Consider the following 19,171-nt stretch of genomic DNA (forward strand, 5'->3'; position numbering starts at 1 on the left):
TCACTCTGACCACCATACTGACAATTGCAAGGTGCCCTAAGCCCTCAATGTGAAAGTCCCATTTGTGAAATGGCACTGGCCACAACTTCAACAGTTTGCCATCAAATCTGTTTATAATACAATGACAATGATGGCATGTCCAAATACAAAACATCACAGCACCCAAGTGACTACCTTTGTGAGTACTTGTGCTTTATCTTCCTCTTACGCGTGCTCCTACGTGGTTGTGCTTTATCTTCCTCTTACGCATGCTCCTACATGGTGCTTCCCCTGTGGCTTCAGCAGATGTGGAGGCCCCTTGCTCACTTTCTTGCTGCTCCTGTCTCGACATCTTTGGCAGCCGTCCTCTGGGCTGGCGAACCTGTGAGGGCTCGCCAACAGTCTGCTACTCCTGCGGCTGTGCAGGGGCTGACACGCCCATCTCAGTTGGGTGAGGACTCTGGTGGGGCTCTGCAGTGGCATGGTCGTGTGAGCGCTTGAGAGGCGCCCCCACTTCCTTGTTGCCTGCCACCAACATTCCCCTCATGGATCAGCCCCACTTCAAAGCTAGCAAGTGGCTTGACAGCACCTTACTGCACTTCAGAGGGGCCATGAGGACCCGTTTCTGCACTGAAAGTTGTACTCCAGAGGGCTTCCATGAAGGTCTAGTTTGTATGCTCAATAGCTGACCATTGCTCCTTAAGAGATGTCATTCTATTCTGAACAATTACCATGTTTTCCATACCCTGGCGACTAAGCTCCTCCATGGCCGTAGCCATCCTCTCCTCTATGGTAGCCAGCCTTACAACGGAGGTAGCCATCCTTTCCATGGAGGTTGCCATCCTTTCTGCGGTGATGCGTTCATGCGCCAATGCCTCCACAAAGGCTCTGCTCATGTTCGTGATGGACTCCTCCATTCGCTCCACACTCGCAGTGACCCTGGAGACAAAACCTGCCAGAGACTCCTGCACCTGTTCCTGGAGTTCCAGCACCGCTTTCCTTCTGGATGGACCCAGAGGTACAGGGTTGACATGCAGCTGAGCCGAGCTGGCAGAGTGCTGCGCCCTCCGACGAGGACTCTCCACTGCTGACCCTCTCTCCACCATCTGCTGATGCTCACTTGTGAGCTGTGATACACCAGGTGCCAGCACTACTCTATCTCGCGAAGGTCCCACCAAGGTGTCAGTGTCTGCGCTGGTGCTGGGTGCACTGAATTCTGCTGAAGCTGCGCCCTCAGAGGTTGCAGCTTCCTCTGAGGAGTCTGGAAGCTCAGGCTCTTCCTCCTGGACAGTGGGGACTGGGGCTTTCGATGGTCCTGTGGGGGATTAAAGGAAAGAGTTAGAGATGTGGGGTCAAGGTTACATGCACATTTAATAGTGCAGATGATCATAAGTCAATCTGTTCGAGCATCAGATTCATTATCAGTGACTCATGCAATGTCAATGAGAGAGATGCCAAACTATTCTGTCACCAGCTTGCTGTGATGCGCCCGTCTGTCCGTCCCCCACTTGGGAATCCTCCTCGATCCCGGCGATTTCCAGAGCCGCTTCCTCCCAGGCGGTGAGCTGGGCTACTGAGGGTGGCCCTCCTCCTGTCATGGCTCTTTCCCTCTTATTGTGGGCTCTCTTTTCCTGCAATGAGGGACACAAGTGGAGTTTGAGTGAGAATGAAGGAGTAAGTATCAAATGGGTCGTGTAGGAAGAGGTTGGCAAAGCAGAGTACTGGTGAGGAGAGGCGATGGGGATCAGATTGAGGGTGATGGGAAAGTCATACTCACTTTTCCTGTGCGGAGAAGGTCATGAAACCTCTTCCTGCATTGCAGCCAGGTTCTGCAGCTCACTGATATGGAGTTGACCTCCTTGCCCATGTGCAGCCACACAGCTTTAGTCTGCTGGGGTGGTTTTTTTCTCCCTGAGGAAGGGAAGAGCACCTCCTTATTAGATCTTACTCCCTGCACCAGAGCTTGGAGGGAGGGCTCATCAAAGCAAGGTGCACACTTTTGCTTGCTGGTGGACATGGTAGGTAAATGAAGTCCTTCATACAATTTCCAAAGTGTTTCCAATCGCCAGAAGAAGCAAGGTTGCTTGCAGGCCTTAAATCCAGCAGCATTGATGACGTCATCGGAGGTGACTTTCTGGATGAAAAGACTCATTGGGCCAGGGGTTTCCACACGCTGGAAATCAATTGCCCAACTGGGGGAAATCGCAATTTTTCAACACTTCACTTCGGAGTCGGAGTCCTGACACGAATCCCACCTGACATGCCCCAGCCCACCCACACTGGCAAAATCGAGCCCCTCTTCTCTAGGAGGGATGTAAACATAGACTTGGGCCTTCATCGCCCCACTGCTGTGAAGCAAGGTGCTCTCCAGCTCCTTGCTAGCAGGGAAATGCAGGTGGCCCCAGAGAGGAATGATGCTGAGACGGGACATGGAAGTGGGGGCTTTTCTCAAATTGCTCCCACTTCTCACCCATTGCCTTCCCCTCAGTCAGAGCCCCACTTGCTTCCTCAGATCCCGATAGCCGAGTCTTCCCCTGCACAGTTGCAGGAGGAGCAGTCTTTGGCGGGGCCATTGTAGGCTCCAAAACCCAGAGGACATCCGCCAAAAGTGTCTGTGCAGCCGCAGCAGGGAAGTGAGCAGCCTGCAACTACCTCTGCTGAAGACACAGGGTTTGCACCTCGTAGAAGCACTCGTTAAAGAAAAGAGACACAAAAGTAGATGCACAAGTGTATGCACATAGGTGTATGAACAAATGTTAGTGTTAAGGTTCCGTTATTTTGATGACACAGATAAATGTATTTATTTTCACCACTTTCCAGTCTTGTCCATTTTTGCCTGCTACTTGGAGTGAATGGTGAGACATTACGTAATTCTGAGTAATGGGGGTTTGGGTGAAAGGAATGGCTTGGTCATTGTCGGCCTGCTTTATGGTGTTGTTGTGGGGGTGGGGGGGGGTTGCGGGGAGGGGAGGATTACTATAGCATGTGCCAACCATATGGTTGCATTGGAGCAAGTTAAGTAAACCTGGCCATGATGAGGTCATTCCGGGCCTCCCAGGCAGCAATGTGCACCGCTGCTGGTGCCATCACCACGCCAGGTTCCTCCTCCTCTCCTCCTCGTCTTCCAGCTGTTGCTTCTCCTCCTCTGAAGAGGCTGTGTGCAGTGTGCCATGCTCCACCTGCAGCTCCTATCCTCGCGGCTGCGCTATGTTGTACAGATCCTGGCTGGTGCTTACTGAAGGGGTCCTCCAGATCTGTCAAGGCATCTGAAGCACATCTTGAGCATGCTGATTGCTTGCTCTATGACACATCTGGTGGACATGTGGCTTTTATTATAATGCTCCTCGGCCTCATTACTTGGCCTCCTCAAGGGTGTCATGAGCCACGTCTTTAGTGGATAGCCCTTGTCTCCAAGCAGCCAGCCAGTAATTCTGTTTGGATGTGCGAGGAGCCGAGGGAGGGTGGCCTGGCGCAGCACGAAAGAGTCATGACAGCTGCCAGGGAATCTGGCGCACACATGCATGATGATCTTCCTATGGCTGCAGATGAGCTGCACGTTGAGGGAGTGGAAGCCCTTGTGGTTGACAAACACTCCTGGGTGATGTGGGGGTGCCATGATGGCCACATGTCTGCAGTCGATGACACCCTGCACCTGTGGGAAGCCAGCCAGAGCTGCAAAGCCAAGCACCTGCTCAGTAACACTGGCTTCATCTATGGCAAAGTTCACATAATGAGCTGCCTTGTTAAACATGGCATCATTGACCTGGGTGATGCATCTGTGGGTGGCCGACTGCGAGTTGCCGCAAATGTCTGTGGCAGATCCCTGGAAGGAGCCCGAGGCGAAGAAGTTGAGGGAGGTGGTAACTATGACAGTCACTGGTAAGGAGTGTCCATCAGGTCCTCTGGGAAGCAGGTTTTGCTCCAGTAAGCTGCAAATGTCTGCGACGACCTGGCGCGATAGCCTGAGCCTCCTGAAGTGTAAGAATTCGCAATAATTTACAGTTCTGAAGATTCATGTTTTCTGATTAAAGTATCCCTGGGCAATGTGCTTTTTAAATTTCCAGGGATAAAATGGCTGTCACACCACATGGCCGAATGACAAAAGAGGTTTGGAATGCAGCTTTCTGTGTCTGGAAGTAAGGTTCAATGAAGACAAAGGACATTGCTTTGTTTATAAAGCAATTGAATGCTATTAGCATTTGTTTGTATATCGAGTGGATACACCTAAACTGCAGAAGAGACTCTTTGTATCTTGAATGGGTTTCCAATCACCCAGTACTGGACTATAGAGCAGATGTATCTCCCTTTTGTTTCAGCAAAGGGAGCTCTGAAAATCACATTAACTCAATCTAACCACTTTGAGTTAGCCTATCACAGCTTTGGGGTTAATTTTGCACACAGCCCTTGTAAGGCAGGATGTGAGGGGCTCACCAGGTATAAAAAAAGGCTGAGCAGCCAGCTCGCTCTCTTGGCTCTTGGCTCTTGACTTCCTGGGACCATAGGGTGAGTCTCTCTCTCTCTCTTACTTCGCTGGACCACATGTGAGCAGAGTTTCTGACTCCTCAACAAGGCAACCTAGCAGGAGTTAAGGGGGATGGTGATTTAAGGGAATTGCTAAGATTGTTTAAATACATTGTAGCCATTGTATCCCTCGTTTTTGCCGTGTGTACCCCCTTGATATATAGTTTTACAATTTTACTGTGTTCGTGTGGGATAGTTTGATATTGTGATTGTAGTTTCTTTTAGTTAATAAAGCTTGATTTTTTTCTCTCATCCAAACCACGTGTTCCGTTTTAATATCATTAATTATAAGTTCCTCCACTCAGAACTAAAGGAGGGGTAGCGATTCGAAACCGCTGTTTGTAAATTGGTTTAGAGTGCAGCAGCAAAAAGACTGCTGGCCAGGTAGATTACCTTAAACCAGTTTAAAAGAAGCCCCCGTAATCCTTACAGAAGCACTGCTGCTCAGGTATGTTGAGGAAGCACATCCTCTGCCTGTATACCCTGTGTTGCGGGTATCGCTTCCGGCGCAGTGCAGCCCTGTGGTGCCCCCCCCTCTCCTGTGGAGCATCAGGTAATTGTGGAGAAGGCTGCTGTTGTGTTTGCTGTTGCTGCTGCTGGTGTGGCTGGTGTTGTTGGTGCTGAGGTCATCTTAGTTCGATTCTGAAGACTAAGGTGAGACAGTATAAGTGACACCCAAGCTGATTTAATAGATAAAGTGGAGATCAGAGGCACAATCTTTCAATGTTGTGATAGTGACTATCAATGTGGTGAGAGTGGCTTCCGAGGTTTCAGCAAACTCCTGACAGCTAAATCTCTGCACAAAATGGAGTCAACAAGCACCTTTCCATTAGCCAAGTAATAAGGTGTAATGTGGGAGTATTTATGTGCTTTTCCCAGCTCTCACTGAATGGACTCACACAATGGCCACTGATCATCCACCTCCTCTTCACAGGTGAGGTTCCTGAGCTGCATGAATACCATCAAAAGCAGCTGTTAAAAACCCTCTTGAGTGTCTCTCGATTAATTACTTGAATGAGGTCGCCTGCCTCTGCTGATCGGGTCTGTGGTGTGTCTTCAAAGGTGCCCGAGTTAAATGTCTGAGGCAGCGGGATGACGGTGGGTTCCTGACGCGCTGGCAATTTCATGAACTTTTACTGCCAACCTGCCCCCAAACGCATACGCTCGGCAACAGGGAAATTCCGGCCTCTGTGTTTCTGGTACTTGTACCTAAATCTCTCTAAACACCAACATTTAATAGTTTCTCACCATTTAAAAATATTCTGTTTTCCTATTCTTCCCACCAAAGGGAATAACCTCACATTTCCCCACATTATGGCTGTCAGATAGAAAACAGAGAGTTGGAATAAACGGCTCATTTTCTGAATGGCAGGCAGTAACAAGTGGGGTACCACAGGGATCTGTCCTGGGCCCCCAGCTGTTCACAATTTACATTAATGACCTGGATCAGGGAGTCGGATGCAGCATTTCCAAATTTGCAGACGACACTAAACTAGGAGGTGGGGTGGGCTCAGAGGAAGAGACCAGGAAGCTCCAGAGCGATTTGGACAGACTGGGCGATTGGGCGGATAAATGGCAGATGCACTATAATGTGGACAAGTGCGAAGTTATCCACCTTGGGTGCAGGAACGGGAGGGCAAATTATTATTTAAATGGCAATAGATTGGGAGAGGGGGAAGTACAGAGAGACCTGGGTGTTCTTGTACACCAGTCACTGAAGGCGAGCATGCAGGTGCAACAGGCGGTCAAGAAGGCAAACGGTATGCTGGCCTTCATAGCAAAAGGGTTAGAATACAGGAACAGGGATACCTTGCTGCAGCTGTACAGGGCACTGGTGAGACCACACCTCGAGTACTGTGTACAGTTTTGGTCGCCTCATCTGAGGAAGGATGTTCTTGCCATGGAAGGGGTGCAGCGGCGATTCACCAGGCTGATACCAGGAATGGCGGGAATGACCTATGAGGAGAGACTATGTAGTTTAGGGATGTACACACTGGAGTTTAGAAGATTGAGAGGGGACCTCATAGAAGTGTATAAAATTCTGACAGGTCTAGACAGACTGGATGCAGAAGGAATGTTTCCCTTGGCGGGTGAGAACAGAACTAGAGGACATAATTTAAGGATAAGGGCTAAACCATTTAGGACAGAGATGAGGGGGAATTTCTTCACTCAGAGAGTGGTGAACCTGTGGAACTCATTGCCACAGAGGGCAGTGTACGCCAGCTCATTAAATATATTTAAGAGGGAATTAGATATATTTCTACGGGCAAAAGGGGTTAAGGGTTACGGAGAGAAGGCGGGGACGGGATACTGAATTAAAGGATCAGCCATGATCTCATTAAATGGCGGAGCAGGCACGAAGGGCCGAATGGCCTACTCCTGCTCCTATCTTCTATGTATCTATGTATCTATGTATTATACTCCATCTGCCATCTCATTGCCCATTCACTTAGCCTGTCTATATCCCTTTGCAGGTTCTTTGTGTCCTCCTCACTGCTTATTTTCCCACCTAGCTTTGTATCATCAGCAAACTTGGATACATTACACTCGGTCCCTTCATCTAAGTCATTAATATAAAAAGAAAGACTTGCATTTATATAGCGCCTTTCATGACCACCGGACGTCTCAAAGCGCTTTACAGCCAATGAAGTACTTTTGAAGTGCAGTCACTGTTGTAATGTAGGAAACGCGGCAGCCAATTTGCGCACAGCAAGCTCCCAGATAATGACCAGATAATCTGTTTTAGTGATGTTGGTTGAGGGATAAATATTGGCCAGGACACCGGGGATAACTCCCCTGCTCTTCTTCGAAATAGTGCCATGAGATCGTTTACATCCACCTGAGCGAGCAGACGGGGCCACAGTTTAATGTCTCGTCCAAAAGATGGCACCTCTGACAGTGCAGCACTCCCTCAGCACTGCACTGGAGTGTCAGCCCAGCTTTATGTGCTCAAGACCTTGGAGTGTGACTTGAACCCACAACCTTCTGGCTCAGAGGCGAGTGTGCTACCAACTGAGCCACAGCTGACTCCTAATATAGATTGTAAATAGCTGAGCCCCAAGCGTTCAATCCTTGCGGCACCCCAGCAGTTACAGTCTGCCAATCTGAAAATGACCTGTTTATTCCTACTCTCTGTTTTCTGTCCGTTAACCAATCCTCTATCCATGCTAATACATTGAGAGCAGCAGCGAGAGCGGACTGACCTGTGAGGGAACAGGCGAAGGAGGAGCGAGGAAATAAAGCCTGAGGCTCGAGGCCCAGACCGAGCTATTGGGAGCAGCAGTGAGATTGGACCGACCTGTGAGGGAACAGGCAAAGGAGGGGCGAGGAAATAATGCCCGAGGCTCGAGGCCCAGACCGAGCTATTGGGAGCAGCAGTGAGATTGGACCGACCTGTGAGGGAACAGGCAAAGGAGGGGCGAGGAAATAAAGCCCGAGGCTCGAGGCCCAGACCGAGCTATTGGGAGCAGCAGTGAGAGTGGACCTCAACAGGCAACATTCTAAAGTGATGTCAGAGATTAAAAGTGATGTTGGCACAAGGGAAGGAGCTGATTGGTAAGTAGGACCTGGTGAGTATTTCTGCAGTCCAGTCGTTAAAGTAAAAGTAAGGTCTCTAGTTTAGAGTAAGTAGTGTTTAAAGTGAAGTAAGGTCCCTAGTGTATTTAATATTCTTTAATTTAAAGGAAGTAAAGGGAGTAAATTAAGGGTAGGTCATGGCAGGGCAGCTCGGCTGTGTGGAGTGCTCCTCCTGTGCAATGTGGGAAGTCAGGAACACTTTTGGTGTCCAGGGCGAACACATGTGCAGGAAGTGTCTCCAGCTGCAGCTACTCGAAATCCGTGTTTCGGAGCTGAAGCTGTGGCTGGAGTCACTGTGGAGCATCCGCAAGGCTGAGATCTTCGTAGATAGCACGGTGGTCACACCGCAGGTAAAGAGTGCACAGGCAGACATGGAATGGGTGACCGCCAGACAGAGTAAAAGAACTAGGAAGGTAGTGCAGGAGTCCCCTGGGTCCATCTACCTCGCCAACAGATTTTCCGTTTTGGATACTGCTGGGGGAGATGGTTTCTCAGGGGAATGCAGCAAGAGCCAAGTCCGTGGCACTACGAGTGGCTCAGCTGCATAGGAGGGGAGGAAAAAGAGTGGGACAGCAATAGTAATAGGGGATTCTATCGTAAGGGAAACAGATAGACGTTTCTGTGGCCGCAGACGTGACTCCAGAATGATATGTTACCTCCCTGGTGCCAGGGTCAAGGATGTCATGGAGCAGCTGCAGGACATTCTGAAGGAGCAGGGTGAACAGCCAGAGGTCGAGGTCCATATTGGTACCAATGACATAGGTAGAAAGAGGGACAAGGTGCTGCAAGCAGAATATAGGGAGCTAGGAAATAAATTAAAAAGCAGGACCTCAAAGGTAGTAATCTCAGGATTACTCCCAGTGCCACGTGCTAGCAAGAGCAGAAATAGGAGAATAGAGCTGATGAATGCGTGGCTGGAGAGATGGTGTAGGAGGGAGGGATTTAAAGTCCTGAGACATTGGGACCGATTCTGGAAAAGGTGGGACCTGTACAAGCTGGACGGATTACACCTCGGCAGAACCGGGACCACTATCCTTGCAGAGGGGTTTGCTAGTGCTGTTGCGAAGGATTTAAACTAGTTTATCAGGGGGCTGGGAACCTAAGTGTGGGCTCAGAACGGATAGAAACAAAGCTGGAAATGCAAGTTAGAAAAGTAGTAGGCAAAACTAGTAGGGAGCAGAAACAAAGGCCAAAAGTAAAGAGGGTCAAAGTGCAGAAAAATATTAAACAGGCAAAGTTGAAGGCACTTTATCTAAATGCACATAGCATTCACAACAAGGTGGATGAATTAATGACACTAATAGAAGTAAATGGGCATGATGTAATTGCCATGACAGAGACATGGTTGCAGGGTAACCAAAGCTGGGAACTGAATGTTCCAGGGTACTCAACATTTAGGAAGGACAGACAAAAAGGAAAAGGAGGTGGCGTAACGATGTTACTAAGGGATGAGATCGGTACGGTAGAGATAAAAGATCTTGGCTTGGCATATCATGATGTAGAACTGGAATCAGTTTGGGTGGAGCTAAGAAACAGCAAAGGCCAGAAAACATTGGTGGGAGTTGTGTATAGGCCACCAAAAAGTAATGGTAATGTAGGGCACAGTATCAATCAAGAGATTAGAAGTGCGTGTAACAAAGGCAATACGGTAATCATGGTGGACTTTAATCTATATATTGACTGGGCAAATCAAATTACCACTAATGGTGTGGAGGACAAATTCTTGGAATGCATGCGAGATGGTTTCCTGGATCAATATGTGGAGGAACCAACCAGGGAATAGGCTATTCTGGATCTGGTACTGTGTAATGAGAAAGGGCTAATCAATAATCTTGTGGTAAAGGGGCCATTAGGGACAAGTGACCATAATATGATTGAATTTTACATTAAGGTTGAGAGTGATGTAGTCCAATCTGAAACTAAGGTCTTCAATCTAAACAGAGGAAACTACAAGGGTATGAGGGACAAGTTGGCCATGGTAGATTGGGAGACTACACTGCTGAGGACATCGTGGATAGCACTTTTAGGGAGTTGGTCATACCACAGGTAAAGGCTGCACAGGCAGGAAGGGAATGGGTGACCACCAGGTAGAGTAGTAGGTGCAGGCAGGTGGTACAGGGGTCGCCTGTGGCCATCGCTCTCTCAAACAGATATACCACTTTGGATATTGTTGAGGGAGATGGCTTATCGGGGGAAGGCAGCAGCAGCAACTTCCTGGCACGATGGGTGGTTCTGCTGCGCAGGACGGGAGGAAAAAGACTGGGAGAGCTATAGTGATAGGGGATTCTATTGTAAGGGGAATAGATAGGCGTTTCTGCGGCCGCAAATGAGACTCCAGGATGGTATGTTGCCTCCCTGTTGCAAGGGTCAAGGATGTCTCAGGACAGCTGCAGGGCATTCTGGGAGGGGGAGGGTGAAGAACCAGTTGTCGTGGTGCATATAGGTACCAATGATATAGGTAAAAAATGGGATGATGTCCTAAAAGCTGAATACAGGGAGTTAGGAGGTAAATTAAAAAATAGGACCACAAAGGTAGTAATCTCAGGATTGCTACCAGTGCCACATGCTATTCAGAGTAGAAATAGAAGGATTTTTAAGATGAATACGTGGCTAGAGGAATGGTGCAAGGGGGAGGGACTCAAATTCCTGTGACATTGGAACCGGTTCTAGGGGAGGTGGGACCAGTACAAACTGGACGGTTTGCACCTGGGCGGGACCGGGACCGATGTCCTAGGGGGAGTGTTTGCTAGTGTTGTTGGGGAAGGTTTAAACTAAAATGGCAGAGGGTTGGGAACCTGCGCAGGGAGACAGAGGAAAGGGAAGCAAGGATAGAAACAAAAGACAGGAAGGAGAAAAACAAAAGTGGAAGGCAGAGAAATCAAGGGTGTAAATCAAACAGGGCTACAGTAAATAATCATTCTAAGAGTGTTAAAAAAACAAGCCTGAGTGCTTTGTGTCTTAATGCGAAGACCATTCGTAATAAGGTAGATGAATTAGCTGTGCAAATAGATGTAAACGGATATGATGTAATTGGAATTACGGAGACATGGCTCCAGGCCGACCAAGGCTGGGAATTCAACATCCAGGGATGTTCAATATTCAGGAAGGAAAGGCAAAAAGGAAAAGGAGGTAGGGTAGCATTGCTGGTTAAAGAGGAGATTAATAGTCAGGAAGGATATTAGCTCTGATGATGTGGAATCTGTATGGGTCGAGCGGAGAAATATCATGGGGCAGAAAACATTAGTGTGAGTTGTATACAGACCCACAAACAGTAATACTGAGGTTGGGGTGGCACTAAACGGGAAATTAGAGATGCATGCAATAAGGGCACAGCAGTTATCATGGGTGACTTTAATCTACATATAGATTGGGCTAACCAAATTAGTAACAATACTGTGGAGGTGGAATTCCTACAATGTATACGGGATGGTTTCCTGGACCAATATGTCGAGGAACCAACTAGAGATTGGGCCATCTTAGACTGGGTATTATGTAATGAGAAAGGAATAATTAGCAATCTTGTTGTGTGAGGCCCCTTGGGGAGGAGCGATCATAATATGAGAGAATTCTTCATTAAGATGGAGAGTGAAGTAGTTGACTCAGAGACTAGGGTCCTGAATTTAAATAAAGGAAACTACGATGGTATGAGGCGTGAGTTGGCTAGGATGGATTGGGGAACGTTACTTAAAGGGTTGACGGTGGATAGGCAATGGCAAACATTTAAAGATCGCATGGATGAACTACAGAATTTGCTCATCCTTGTTTGGCATAAAAATAAAGCAAAAAAGGTGACACAACCATGGCTAACAAGGGAAATTAGGGATAGCATAAGATCCAAGGCGAGGACATACAAATTGGCTAGAAAAAGCAGCAAAACTGATGATTGGGAGCAGTTTAGAATTTAGCAAAAGAGGACAAAGGGATTAATTAAAAGGGGGAATATAGAATATGAAAATAAGCTTGCAGGGAACATAAAAACTGACTGTAAAAGCTTCTATAGATATGTGAAGAGAAAAAGATTGGTGAAGTCAAGCGTAATTCCCTTGCAGTCAGAATCAGGGGAATTTATAATGGGGAACAAAGAAATGGCTGACCAATTAAATACATACTTTGGTTCTGTCTTCACAAAGGAGGACACAAATAACCTTCTAGAGATTTTGGGGAACATAGGGTCTAATGAGAGGGAGGAATTGAATGAAATCAGTATTTGTAGGGAAATGGTGTTAGGGAAATTGACGGGATTGGAGGCCGATAAATCCCCAGGGCCTGATAATCTACATCCTAAGGTATTTAAGGAAGTGGTCCTAGAAATAGTAGATGCATTGCTGGTCATCTTTCAAAATTCGATATATCCTGGAATAGTTCCCATGGATTGGAGGGTAGCTAATGTAACCCCACTATTTAAAAAAGGTGGTAGAGAAAATGGGGAATTATAGCCTGACATCAGTAGTGGGGAAAATGCTAGAGTCCATTATAAAATATGTAATAGCAGAGCACTTGGAAAACAGTGACAGGATCGGACAAAGTCAACATGGATTTACAAAAGGTAAATCATGCTTGACAAATCTACTGGAATTTTTTGAGGATGTAACTGGTAGAATAGATAAGGGAGAACCAGTGGATGTGGTGTGACATGAATCAGTCATTCATGAAAGAAAGACTTATGAAATAATACTGAGCGGCCTGTGGGATGCGCTGTCCAGGGAGAGTATAAATACTCGGGCACGGGCCCAGCTTGCGCAGAACATTCTTAACAGGAACTAGTGAAGGACACAACTAGACCGCCATGTAGTAAAACAGTTGATTAAAGCTTTGTTTAACGCTTAGACCAAGTGCCTAGTAGTTTTCTTACATCACCAAGGTGGTGTAGTATTTGGACTTTCAGAAGGCTTTCGATAAGGTCCCGCATAAGAGATTGGCGTGCAAAGTTAAAATACATGGGATTGGGGGTAAGGTACTGACTTGGATAGAGAACTGGTTGGCAGACAGGAAGCAAAGAGTTGGAATAAATGGGTCTTTTTCCGAGTGGCAGGCAGTGACTAGTGGGGTACTGCAGGGATCGGTGCTAGGACCCCAGCTATTCACAATATATATTAATGATCTAGATGAGGGAACTGGATGTAATATCTCCAAGTTTGCAGACGACACAAAGCTGGGTGGGCATGTGTGCTGTGAGGAGGATGCAGAGAAACTCCAGTATGATTTGGACAGGTTAGGTGATTGGGCAGATGCATGGCAGATGCAGTATAATGTGGAAAAATGCAAGGTTATCCACTTTCATGGCAAAAACAGGAAGACAGATTATTATCTGAATGGCAGTAGATTGGGAAAAGGGGAAGTGCAACGAGACCTGGGTATCCATGTGCACCAGTCGCTGAAGGTAAGCATGCAAGCTAATGGTATGTTGGCCTTCATAACGAGAGGATTCGAGTACAGGAGCAAGGATGTCTTGCTGCAGTTGTACAGGGCCTTATTGAGGCCACACCTTGAGTATTGTGTGCAGTTTTGGTCGCCTTATCTGAGGAAGGATGTTCTTGCCATGGAGGGAGTGCAGCGAAGCTTCACCAGACTGATACCTGGGATGGCAGGAATGACGTATGAAGAGAGATTGAGTTGATTAGGCTTATATTCGCTAGAGTTTAGAAGAATGAGAGGGGATCTCATTGAAAATTATAAAATTCTAACAGGACTAGACAGTCTAGATGCAAGAAGGATGTTCCCGATGGCGGGGGAGTTCAGAACCAGGGGACACAGTCTAAGGATAAGGGGTAAGCCATTTAGGGCTGAGATGAGGAGGAATTTCTTCACCCAGAGAGTGGTGAACCTGTGGAATTCTCTACCACAGAAGGCAGTTGAGGCCAATACATTAAATATATTCAAGAAGGAATTAGATATATTTCTTAAGTCTAAAGGGATCAAGGGATATGGGGAGAAAGCAGGGACAGGGGACTGAATTTGGATGATCAGCCATGATCTAATTAAATGGCGGAACAGGCTCGAGGGGCCAAATGGCCTATTCCTGCTCCTATCTTCTATGTTAATGTTAAAAGGTATGAAGGTGGACATACAATGGCTAACATTCAAGGAAATAATGCATAATTTGCAACAAACATATATTCTTCTAGGGCATAAAAACCCAAAAGGAAAAGTGATCTAACCATGGCTAACAAAAGACATTATAGCTAGTATTAATTCAAAGGAGGAAGCTTATAAAGTTCCCGGAAAAAGCGGTCAGCCAGAGGATTGGGATCTTTTTAGAAATCAGCAAAGGGGGACCAACAAATTGATAAAGGGAAAATGGAATCTGAGCACAAGCTAGCGAAAAATATAAAAACGGTTTGTAAAAGCTTCTATAGGTATGTGAAACGGAAAAGACTGGCGAAGGTAAATGTAGGTCCTTTATAGTCAGAGACGGGAGAATTTATAATGGGGAATGAGGAATTGGCAGAGAAATTAAATAAATACTTTGTTTCTGTCTTCATGGAGGAAGACACAAAAAACCTTCCAGAAATACGAGAAAACCAAGGGTGTGACGAGAATGAGGAACTTAAAGAAATTACTACTGGTAAAAAAAAGTACTAGCAAAATTAATGGGACTAAATGTCGATAAATCCCAAGGACCGGATGACCTGCATCCTAGGGTTTTGAAAGAGCTGGCCATTGGAATAGTGGACGCATTGGTTGTCATCTTCCAAAATTCTATAGATTCTGGAACGGTTCCTGCAGATTGGAGGATAGCAAGTGTAACCCCGTTATTTAAGAAAAGAGGGAGAGAGAAAACGGGGAACTACTGACCTGTTAGCCTCACATCAGTAGTTGGGAAAATGCTGGAATCTATTATAACTGGGCATTTAGAAACTAATAGTAAGATTGGGCAGAGTCAACATGGATTTATGAAAGGGATATCCTATTTGACAAACCTATTGTAGTTCTTTGAGGATGTAACTAGTGGAGTAGACAAAGGGGAACAGGTAGATATGGTGTATCTGGATTTTCAGAAGGCCTTCGATAAAGTCCCACACAAGAAGTTGGTGAACAAAATTAGGGCACATGGAATTGGGGGTAATATACTAGCATGGACTGAGAATTGGTTAACAGACAGAAAACAAAGAGTAGGGATAAACGGGTCTTTTTCAGGATGGCAGGCTGTGACTAGTGTCGTACCGCAAGGATCGGTGCTTGGGCCCCAGCTATTCACAATCTATATCAATGATTTGGATGAGGGGACTAAATGTAACATTTCCAAATTTGCTGATGATACAAAGCTAGGTGGTAGTGTCAGTTGCGAAGAGGATGTGCAGAAGCTTCAAGGGAATCTCAACAGGCTCAGTGAGTGGGCAAGAACATGGCAGATGGAATATAATGTGGATAAATGTGAAGTTATCCACTTTGGTAGAAAAAACAGAAAGGCACAGTATTTCCTAAAATGGTGAAAGATTAGGGAATGCAGATGCTCAAAGGGACCTGGGTGTCCTTGTACATGAGTCACTGAAAGCGAATGTGCAGATGCAGCAAGTCATTAGGAAGGCAAATGGTATGCTGGCCTTCATTACAAGAGGATTTGAGTACAGGAGTAAAGAAGTCTTACTCCAATTATATAGGGCCTTGGTGGGACCACACCTGGAGTACTGTGTACAATTTTGGTCTATTTACCTAAGGAAGGATATACTTGTAGAGGGAGTGCAACGAAGGTTCAAGAGATTGATTCCTGGGATGGCGGGACTGTCGTATGAGAAGAGATTGAGTAAACTAGGCCTGGATTCTCTTGATTTCAGAAGAATTAATTGAAGCATACAAAATTCTTACAAGGCTTGATAGGATGGATGCTGGGAGAATGTTTCCCTTGGCTGGGGAGTCTAGAACCAGGGGCCACAGCCTCAAGATAAAGGGTAGGCCATTCAGGGCTGAGATGAGAAGAAATTTCTTCATACAGAGGGTGGGGAATCTTTGGAATTCTCTACCCCAGAGGGCTGTGGAGGCTCAGTCATTGGGTATATTCAAAACAGAAGTCGATAGATTTCTGACCAGTAAAGACATCAAGGGATATGGCTTTAGGACCGGTGAATGGAGTTGAGGCAGAAGATCAGCCATGATCTCATTGAATGGCGGAGCAAGCTCGAAGGGCTGAATGGCCGACTCCTGCTCCTATTTCTTATGTTCTTATGTTCTTACCCCCAACCCCATGAGCCCTTATCTTGAGTAACAACCTTTTATGTGGCATCTTATCGAATGCCTTTTGAAAATCCAAATGTACTACATCCACTTGTCTCCTTTGTATCCTTTTTAAAGGATGATCACATTTTACCTTTTCACAGAATTTTGGAAAATTATAGTCAGAATACCAACTTATGCGTGTGATCTGACTTGATCAGTTTTCTAGGTTCTCCAAAGAAATGGTCCAATGTCTGTGCTGGCAGCATTACTGAAATGGCTATTCATTACAGAGAATTTTAGTATTTATCTGACTATAGTTCCAGCAGATTTAAGGAGAAAAGGAAACTTACAGATTCCTGATTTCGCACAGGTGTAACAACATTCTTGTCCCTCCAGTCAAATTTTGGTGGTAACGCTGGCCTCTTGGTATCCTTAGGAAATGATGTGTATTTGGGAAGTTGCACTGATCTTGATCCTAAATATGTTGCTGCAGATTTAATTATTAAAAAAAAAAGTTTCCTCCCTGCTTAATATCAGTTTTTAGTACAATGTAAACATATAATTTCAAAAATCCCACTACATTAGTCCATATTTAGTTCTAATGAAATTAAACAGTAGTACTTCCAAAAAGCAAAGTTCTGCATGAATGCTTAACATGCCCATGCTGCATCCCACCTAGAGCTCTACGCACATTCTCCTTTACACATGCCATCAACTAGAGATGTAGGCCTAGAAATTGAGTTTTGGCGCAGCCAGGGCTTTAGCGCCGGAAGTTAGTGCCGGAGCTAAGTCGCGCTGGTCGGGCCCAAAATTCAATAGTTCTGCGCCCAAACGGCTGCCGGCGCTGCTGAGAGCTGTTTGCGCCTGAAAACTGGCGCTACGCGCTGAATATCGGCGCTATTCCGGCGCTGCGGCGCCCGCTGCGGTGCGGCAGGTTCGGGAAGTGCAGGCCTCCTCCTTCCCTTAAGGAGGAGCTGCCTGCACCCAGCCGCGGCCCGCGAAAATCTTTTTAAAAATGAGCCCGGCACCTCGGACAAGTGCCGGGCTTGCTTCTGTTCCGGGGGGGGGGGGGGGGGGGGAAGTCCGGGGAGGGAGCTGCGGCCAGGCGGCCGGCGGGAAAGCGGCCGGCCGCCGCGGGGCCTTTAATGCGCCGGCGCAAAGTCATGTAAGACTCTGTTGCCAGAGTCTTAGTTGCGGCTGCCACGGGCGAGGCGGCCGCAACTGAATTTCGGCGCTGGGGCCCGTCGGCATGGCAACCGGGACGCTGCGCACACCGATGACGTCATCGGTGCCGGCGCAGCGCTACCGGTCTACCGCGGCGGAAGGGCCCCAGGCAATTTCGGCGCCGGCGCCAATTGCAGCGCTAGGCCCACTAGCGCCGCAAAATCGGCGCTAAGGGCACTGAATTTCTAGGCCGATGATTTGGGAACAATTCAGAACAACACTGGTGGAGCAGCAGCGTTAGAGTTCCTCGGGTCTCTATCTGTACCAAAATCAAAACCAAAGACAAAATCTTTCTTGGTGGTCTGATTGCACAAGAAACTAGTGCAATGATGTGTTCACTGCTGAGTGGTTTTGCTACAATTTCTCAAAAGCCCAGTTTTAGCCAGGTTGCATGGGGTAATATGCAGAGAAAAGCCAATGTGTTCCTGCAATTATTGGTATGGAAAACTGCAAGAACAGTGAAACTAGGCTGCTATTTTATGTTTCTACTACCAGCCTAGAGCTTTGCGCTGAGTGGGTAATTACTATTTTGCATTGTACATCCCTCCATCACAACCCAACATGCAGCAAAAGTTTCCTAACTTGACATTCAGTTTGTCGAAGCTTAACTTGTCAAAGGCACATTAACTTTAATTATTCAAAATGCTGTGGTCCGAGCACAATAATAAGCTTTAATATTAATAGACTGGCAGTGTACTGAAATGTTATAAGACATCACCTCTAAATACTTCAGTCGACAAATCAGAAAACTGGTTGATTCCATAAATAGCGGAGCCACTTTCATTCGACAAGTTTGAAGAAATAAGATTCATTGTATAATATCTCTGTACGCTTTCCTAGGAAATAAAAAATAGTTTTTTTCCATAATCAAGTTTCAGAAATGAAACAATTTTAAAATATTGCTATTTTCTGTAAGACCTAGGAATTAACCTACCTAAATTTTTGCACAAATGCTACTTCCCATTTTAGAAAAAGCAGCAAAAAGTGACTAACTTTGGTCATTAAAATAATATGGATGTTTCAAATCACTGAGCTGTATTAGTGACACATTGATGAGTTTTTTAGTCTTCAACTGATTTTATGCTGGCAACATCAAGGAAATTCTAATGTGAGATTATAAATGGAGTGGTGTTTCTTTTTAAAATGGACATGCATCAAATATAACACTTCTAAACCAAAGTAACTGTGTTCACTTCCAATGAGTGAGATTTGTCAAAACTGAAATAAGCAGCACAGAATCAACCAACATTTATTTCAATCCAACATGTATGAAACAAACAAGAATTAACTCAAAACTCTGCACAATGTACTTAAAACATTCATTACTAAAATACCATTGACAACATTAACATGTTTTGGTGGCACTGGGTCGCTTATAAATTACTTTTGTGGTATATATCAATGATTTATACGTGTGGGCATAATTAAGAAGCTTGCAGATGTTACAAGTATTGGCCGTGTGGTTGATAGTGAGGAAGAAAGCTGTAGACTGCAGGAAGATATCAATGGACTGGTCAGGTGGGCAGAAAAGTGGCAAATGGAATTTAATCCAGAGAAGTGTGAGGTATTGCATTTGGGGAGGGCTAACAAGGCAAGAGAATACACAAAAATGGTGGGATACTGAGAAGTGTAGAGGAACAGAGGGACCTTGGAGTGCATTTCCACAGATCCCTGAAGGTAGCAGGACAGGTAGATAAGGTGCTTAAGAAGGCATATG

General features: G+C 46.2%; 1 protein-coding gene across 3 annotated transcripts in view; it reads right to left on the bottom strand.

The window, feature by feature from the left end:
- ctso (cathepsin O) overlaps nucleotides 1-19,171 on the bottom strand; it is a 97,051-nt gene that overhangs the window by 69,204 nt on the left and 8,676 nt on the right. For 2 of the 3 annotated variants that reach the window (XM_086010410.1, XM_086010400.1), the window contains exons 2-3: nucleotides 18,173-18,290; nucleotides 16,581-16,717 (exon numbers count right to left, since the gene is read on the bottom strand). The exons of the other annotated variant lie outside the window; for it this stretch is intronic. In XM_086010410.1, coding sequence (XP_085866536.1) covers nucleotides 16,581-16,717; nucleotides 18,173-18,290 — 255 coding nt within the window. The remainder of the gene's footprint in view (nucleotides 1-16,580; nucleotides 16,718-18,172; nucleotides 18,291-19,171) is intronic. 3 annotated transcript variants of the gene reach the window in all.

This window comes from Somniosus microcephalus, chromosome 2 (assembly GCF_052327205.1).
Source record: "Somniosus microcephalus isolate GS21.2 chromosome 2, FLI_Smic_1.0, whole genome shotgun sequence".
In the NCBI taxonomy this organism is placed as follows: domain Eukaryota; kingdom Metazoa; phylum Chordata; class Chondrichthyes; order Squaliformes; family Somniosidae; genus Somniosus; species Somniosus microcephalus.